The 7,839-nt window shown below is 41.1% G+C and overlaps 1 protein-coding gene across 1 annotated transcript; it reads right to left on the reverse strand.

Moving 5' to 3' along the window:
• Positions 1-1,195: 1,195 nt before the first annotated feature.
• Positions 1,196-7,114, reverse strand: polr2m (RNA polymerase II subunit M). The gene is made up of 4 exons (XM_083650425.1): positions 6,850-7,114; positions 4,682-5,281; positions 3,441-3,663; positions 1,196-1,956 (listed from the first exon to the last, which is right to left on the reverse strand). Exons 1-4 carry the CDS (start codon positions 6,957-6,959, stop codon positions 1,813-1,815), a joined length of 1,077 nt encoding a protein of 358 aa, XP_083506551.1. The 5' UTR covers positions 6,960-7,114; the 3' UTR covers positions 1,196-1,812.
• Positions 7,115-7,839: the final 725 nt, after the last annotated feature.

The raw sequence follows: 7,839 nt of genomic DNA on the forward strand, positions 1-7,839 counted from the left end.
TAACATCTGACCTACAGTATCTGCACCGTAACACATGCCAGGCGTGTATTAATATATCAGCAATTGAACATACTCAGACGTTGAAAATTAAAAATATAAGGAAAAAAATCTGAAAATTATATCCAGTATCAAAACAAATGAAAAATATCAAGATATATGGAATATATATCAAATCAAATATGAAAATATGAGAATATCAAGACAATTATATTAGTTTACATTATATAAATAATGTGAGTATATCATATTAACAGGTCTACAGAACCTACAGAATGTGTCTGAACATGTATCTGTTCTCATTATCAGAATACACATAGGCTATACAGTAGATGATATGTACAGGATTGTGTTCAGAAATAAATACTGACTCATATGAAGAGAATGTACAAAAATAGATCAGAAATTGTGCGTACAGATTGCTGTTTCTTCAGCGCCCTCCTACTTGGCAGGTCTGATGGCTGTTGGGACAAAGGAGCACCCTTGGGATCCTGAGACAGAGGCTAGACGCTCTGCAGCTGCATCAGCTCACCATAGAGATGGGAGGTTTTGTTTGGGTTGGACTTCGGTTTGGCCCTCCTCCTCCTCCACTCTGCTGCTTCCTCAAGGTTGTCCAGGCTCGGCCCTCTGTCTGTTTTTGCTGCCTCCCCAAAGAAGTTACAGCCCGCTCACCACAACTGATTTATAGATGTTGTCTGCTGCATACAGTCAAAGATCTGAGCCTTATTGAGAAGCACCAGTCTTCATGAGCCTTATGTTGTGCTTGTGCAGTGCCTCCATGCAATCAAGTCCTGTCCAGTTTGCTGTGCCAGGACTGCTCCTCACCCTGGAGTGACAGGTGACAGTGGCTTCTTGCTCTGTTTTGAAATCCACAAGCAGCTCCTTCTAAGTCAGTATGGAGTCTGGTCTGGTAGGCAAAAGGTTCTTCACCACCTGCCAGGATGTTATACTTGTGAATGCAAACACTTCTAAGTACATGTGCAGTATATCCCTATTAAGTGTTTACAGTATATATATATATATATATATATATATATATATATATATATATATATATATATATATATATATATATATATATATACTGTATTCAGGGCATAAGGGGATTGAGGGCTTAATCTGGAACGTCACAAAAAGGACCTTATGGAAAATGTTATATATTTATTCGGTTCGGTTGAACATTTTGATGTGATTTTCCTGTAAACAGTCACCTGATGTGCCGAAACAGTCCCTGACAAACTGTGCGAAATAAGTAAGACAATCCTCACAATACTCAACACACTACATGAGAATTTGAACATACTCAAAACATGAATATATGAACATACTGTATGAAGCTGAAACCGACATGGGCAGCATCATACTGTTGATGTTTGATTAGCATTTTGCCTACGGCCATGCAAGCACAGCCAGAAAACCAACAACCTCCCATCATTTTTATACTTAAGGAAAAACAATTTCCCCATTAAACCACTTTAAAATGTTGTATACTAAAAGCCTACTCAGCTGTACCTACTGCACAACACAGCTGAGAGGTACATTATTATTCCTGTAGGGCACTGAAGCAACTGAACCCAATACTGACTGGATGACAACTCAGTAAGCCAGTTTATCAACCCACCATTCAAGTTCCTTAGCTGAGAGTCTGGGACACCAACTATGCCTTCACAGTGCTCCATTAATGGCCATTTCCTCTCTAAGAATGCTTGTCCTCGGAGTGAAAATCCTCTTTGATGGGCCCTGATTGCAAGGTCCAAAGCTTGCTGGCCACAGGGCTGAGGTCGCGCTGGATTCCCCAGCGCTGGCCTTCAAGGATTAGTCTTCCTCTGAGGAGTGCTGGGCTCCATCGTCGTGAACCTCTCTGTAGGCAGCCATGGGGCCGCCGTCAGGAGTGTAGGTCCCCATAGAGATCATCAGCCCCTCAGACAGTTTCTGGGCTGCCAGCTTGGCATACAGCTCCTGAAATTAAAGAACACAGAGAGCGAGCACATTATTATTATGAAGCACAGCCATGCTACTGGAGCCTTCATGAAAGTCAAACTGCTAATAGTCTGTACAGATGCCTCTGCTCCATCATTATTTTTGATGTGAAAAGATACAGTGCATGTAAAGGTTAAAGAACAGAGCTATTTGCTTTAATTGGAAGGCTTTTATAGCCTTAGTAGAAGCTCTGACTATTGGAGGGATCCAACATGTGGTCTTCCACCTCCAGACTGCTGCTTTTGGAGATGCACACTTCTTCACCTTTTGACACAAAATCTTTAACAATCGGATATAGACTTTTAACAATGGAATACACACTTGGTGCATTTATTTGACTGATGCAAAAGTGACTCAGATGTTCAAGTGCATTGCATATTGACACCAAATTGAGAATATTGAGAATTATTGTCTAGGTCTACCAGAGATTAACATTTATGTCCACAACTGGAATAATTTCCCTCAGCTGCCAATGGCTGTTTATTAAAAAGAAGAAGAAAAAACAGTCAAGAGATAATTCCAATATACCAAGAATAATTTCCAATAATGCTATGAATAATGTTTAGTGGATACAATTATATATATGTATATATATATATATACATACATACATACATACATACATACATACATACATACATACATACATACATACATACATACATACATACATACATACATACACACACACACACACATTATATATATACACACTGTATATATATATATACACACACTGTATATATATACATATATATACATATACTGTATATATATATATACATATATATACATACATACATATATATATACATACATACATATATATATACATACATATATATACATACATATATATATATACAGTGTATATATATATATACACAGTATATATATATATATATACTGTATATAATATACATATATATATATATATATATACACAATTTTTTTTCTTCACAGAAATATGTCACCCTACCCAATTCAAAGTACATACTGATACAATCAGGTGTTTTGTGATACATCGTATCTGTATATAAAAGAGGCAGTCAAATGACGCTTATTGATTTATCCAGCAAAAAACTAATTTTACTGGCATTTGGTGGTTTGTGTGGGTGTTAATTTCGGACCCTGTCTGTGTGCCGTCCGTGTGTGTGTGTGTGTGTGTGTGTGTGTGTGTGTGTGTGTGTGTGTGTGTGTGTGTGTGTGCGCACACGTGTAAAGCTGAGCCTCTACGGGACTCCTGAAAAGCATGACATTTCATGCCCTTTGTGTGCCTGATGCGTATTCTCGCCGGCTCGCATGGGGTCGTCTCGTCACTACGAGTTCACGACAGCCTTGACGATAACCTCACTGACGTGGGGGTCAGCGAGGTTATCGTCAAGGCTGTGGTGAAACGCCTAAACCCAGCCACCTCCTCTGTGGTGAAACAGCAGAGAGAGGCAATCAACAGCAACACTAACCTGCTGCTTCTGTGTTTGCTCCCTCAGGAGGGCGCCCGACTCTTCCAGAGACAGAAGCTGGGCCGGGCTGTACTGGAGGAGAGGGAGTCTGGCTGCAGTGATGTCATCCAGGTGCTTCCTGTCCCGCTCCTTCCTGGCCAGTGCGGAGAGCGGTGACGCACGTCCAGGAGGCTGGCTGGGTGACCGGGACCCTGAAGGAGAGCCCTCACTTCTGGGTGGCAGCCTGGAAACAGAGAGGCCACGTGAGAAGGTTTTCAGTTTCCATCAACTGAATGATCAGCAGTATGCAAGCAGCAGACCCATCACTGCATCTATGACATGAACGGCATCTTAAAGTCGAACTGAACCCGTTCGTCACGTGCATATGAGTCCGTTTCAGACTGAAAAGATAGTTTGTCTTAAGATGACAGGTTGAGAGGCGGGTCATAGTATCATGTTGATGATTTTATTTGACAATTCTGGGGACTGGATTGGGCTTTGGCCAATCCTGGCGTGTTCCGCCTCCAAATCGAGTGGGATTCAGCGTGTTGTGGCGCTCCCCTCGGGAAGAGCCTTTTGACGGGAGGTTACAGGCTGAGTGGAGCTCAGCGAGCCGCAGGCAGCCAGCTGCCTTCGTGTTGCCGAGCGGAGAGTGCAGCACGTCGGCCTGGAATCGCCGAAGTGCGACCCCTGACAACCAAGCTCTCGGATGCGCGCGCCATTATCGCTGCTGTAAATACGATATCCCTGGAATGCGCATTTTAACGAGCCAGTTACATTTCTTTGCATTCTTAGAGATTATAGTTTTTGTTTTTTGTTCATGTTTCTACTAATTGGCCAAGTTAGTAGTTAGTTTATGGGTTAGGAATTCTGCCAGATGACAGGCACTAGGCACCATTTTCTACTTCATTTGGAAGAGAAAATTATCCTGAAATGAAGATTTGATTGACAGCTGCATGTCGTGATATGATTGGTTGAAATGGGGTAGAAATTTGACAGTACTAGGTGACGTCAGCAAACTGTACATTACTGTTATCAATGAACTTTTGATGTGAAAAAGTGTGAAAAACTAAAGGAATTCGATTGTTGTGATTTTTTTTGCATACATTATTAAATAGGTGCACTGCATACCCAGGTATTTGAACTAAAAGAAAAGAAAAGTCATTTTTGGGTTCAGCTTGACTTTAATGGAGCATCTGAAGCGTTTTCCTTTATCGTAAATAGTCCACACAAGTCATCTTTATCAAACCCATCCTACTCACTGGTTTGGTCTGAATTTTTGTTTGGTGGTGGTGGCTGAAATCTTCTCTGTTCTTTCCAGGACCTCTATGTAGTGAGGCTTTTTTGGTGTCTGCTTTCCAAGAAAGAAATTGCCTGTTGCAGTGCTGTTTGATGGGTCTTTGACCTCTCCACTGAAACCAGTACTGGCAGTTTCAGACAGGCTGACCCTTTCCAAGGCCTCCGCAAGGTCGCTCTCTTTTGTCTCATCAGAGTTCAGAGAGGCCCCAGCAGAAGCTGTCTCCATGGTTTCACCAACAGCCGCTCTGGAGACAAAGTGGCCTTGTTGCTTGTTGTTTTCCTGCACATGGGCTGAGACAGGTGAGGTCTCCATCTCTTGGACCATATCTCCTGCAGCAGCATGGCCTTGCCTGTTTTGGTGTGACGTTCCCGGCGCGTCATGGGCAGCAGCAGGCTGTCGTGACGTGAAAGCCTGCTGGTACCTGGACTGTAACTCGCTCCTGGCACAAGACAGCTCGCTCTGTCGCCTCTCTTCTTCACAGTGGTGTGCGATAGCGAGGCGAACTGTCTCAGCAAAATTGAATATCTTTTTCCCTTTGTCTGGAAGACTCTGTAAGAACCTCCTGCAAGTGACAAATAATCTTGTTATTTTATTTCACATTACAAATAATATTCAAAGCAATCTAGACATTCAAGATATTATGGCTAATACAGTGTCATTACAATACACATTTCACAGTATATTTTTGGCACATGTGAGTGATACGGGGTTGTAGGCAAATACATTTGAGAGAATAAGACAACTGTCACAGCTGTGTTCATGTTGTCTGAAGGGTAATAAAAAACAGGCAGATGAGAACCTACTACAGTATACCTATATAAGACCCTGAGGACTAAGACAAGGTTTATGTGTTTCAATGTGTATTCTTGTGAGTCAAAATAGCAGCATGCTCAATAACAGCTGTTTTAGTCAGTAGTATACAGAAAATTCCTTTAACATTCACCAAACATGTTAGATGTGTCATTATGCTTTACCGCTTTTGTTGATCAGATCAATGGACGACCAGCTTTTGTGTTCATTTGAGATGCTATAGCATCTGTCAGTTGGTATTGTTCTCTTTAAGACACTAGGCATGATTCCTAGGCTCGCCCAAACAAACAGTGCCAACTTGCTCCCTTTTAATCATCCTAGGCTCGGCTAATTCCTCGCCCGCCCAGCAGCTCGACCGCTGTGCAGGCTCACCTGCTCTTATGACATCATTGATGATGTCACGAACTTCGCATCAATGAAGACATCACAATTGCTCTTATGACATCACTGACAAGGTCACAATGCCTATGACATCATCAGTGATGTCACAATGCACAATTGCTCAAGTGACATCACTGATGACATCACTTCCAGTTGAGTGACATCACTTCCGGGGGCAAAAATCGTATATTTCTGTGCCAGAGACCTGTCAGTGTTTAAATTCCTTGCCCGTGGTTGATAGAGGATGATAAAAATCACAAAACCCTTTTAGAGAAAAGTGTCCTGCAATCCAGGCATTTTACTTAGAGGCCTCTCTAGCTAATTTTTACTGGCTGATGTGATCATCACTGTAATGTAAATAATCAAATGGACAAAAACATATCATCCTCATAGTGGGCGGATGACTGTAAAAAGGCAGAATAACTTTATACTTGTCTTACATAATAAATAGCCTAAATATATCTCCAGATATATTTCTAACTGCTGTTTTCCCAGTGTATCTGTGTAAACCACACCAATAACGTTAGCTCAGTCATCCGGGGGTACTACTAACCTGAATCAAGACTAGGAAATTTGCAGCAATATCGGGGAGGGGGCAGAAATAAAACAACTGCCTTTCTGCCAAGTCATGGTGATGATGACGAGTAATAACGTTACGCATTATTCTGAATCTCAAGGGCAACATTGCCACGAAGTTGCGTCAACATTAGTTGCTTAAATCTCAATTCAACAGACATCAGAATCATTCAAGCTTTTCAGTAACGTTATGCTGACGTTACAGTGATGATCAGTGAGTATGTTCTGCCCATACATAACAGTGCTTGTTTATCATTACAACATGATCAAAATCAGACGTGTGTAACGGTAACGTTACTGAAGGAAGTTCTTCTGCCCCTTGTGGTTCACCAAGTGCCGATATCTAGACATTTCTGAACTTACTTGTTGGATAATATCTTTTCCTGTCGCTGAAGTATTTCAGTGAGCTCTTCTTTGCTCTTGCATCTCAGGTCGCCCACCTGTCCCTGGCGCTCTGTCCACGATGAGGACATCACGCTTAGCTAACGACAGCTAGCTCTGGCTACAGCCATTTAACTAAACAGGACAGCCCGAAACATACGGTAAGCTACGATTTCTTTATTCAGCATAAAACAACTCTTGTTATGAGAACTGGCTATATAGAGTTAGAGAGCACCACAAACCTACGAAAGTGGCAGGGTCCCCAAACTAACTACAGCCAAACAACAGATCAAAGAAGAAGTAAAACTCTTCTTCTATTGCGGAAACAGACGTGAGCGGTGAAGCTCTACCGCCACCTAACGTACGGGATAGTGCAGTGCAGCACTAGCAGACTGTACTTTATTATACGTGCTGTAGCCTACCTTTGGAGCTCTATCCCTATAAAAAAAAATGAGTTTTTTGAGTTTTTTATTCACACATATGCATAATCCCGTGTTCTACTCTAACTTCATCCCAATTCCACCCATCCATTAAATCTATTACAGTCATTACATACATACATACATACATACATACATACATACATACATACATACATACATACATACATACATACATACATACAACATACATACATACATACATACATACATACATACATACATACATACATACATACATACATACATACATACAACATACATACATACATACATACATATTGTATGTATGTATGTATGTAGAGCCAGAAGCATCTGCATCTCCATGTTTTCATCTGCATTTTCACATAAACTGAGAACTGATGTCCAGGACAAGGGACTTCAATAAACAAAATTAATAAATAGAATTGTTGAAAAACATTTAACTGAAACACGTTTGTTTGACTTGAATAATATCCCCAAAAATAAAATACTCCAAACTTTTTTCTGCCGGGTCAGGCTTCATGCTACAGTAAATTTAAAGGATATATAT

This window comes from Poromitra crassiceps (assembly GCF_964638095.1).
Source record: "Poromitra crassiceps genome assembly, chromosome: 14".
In the NCBI taxonomy this organism is placed as follows: Eukaryota; Metazoa; Chordata; class Actinopteri; order Beryciformes; family Melamphaidae; genus Poromitra; species Poromitra crassiceps.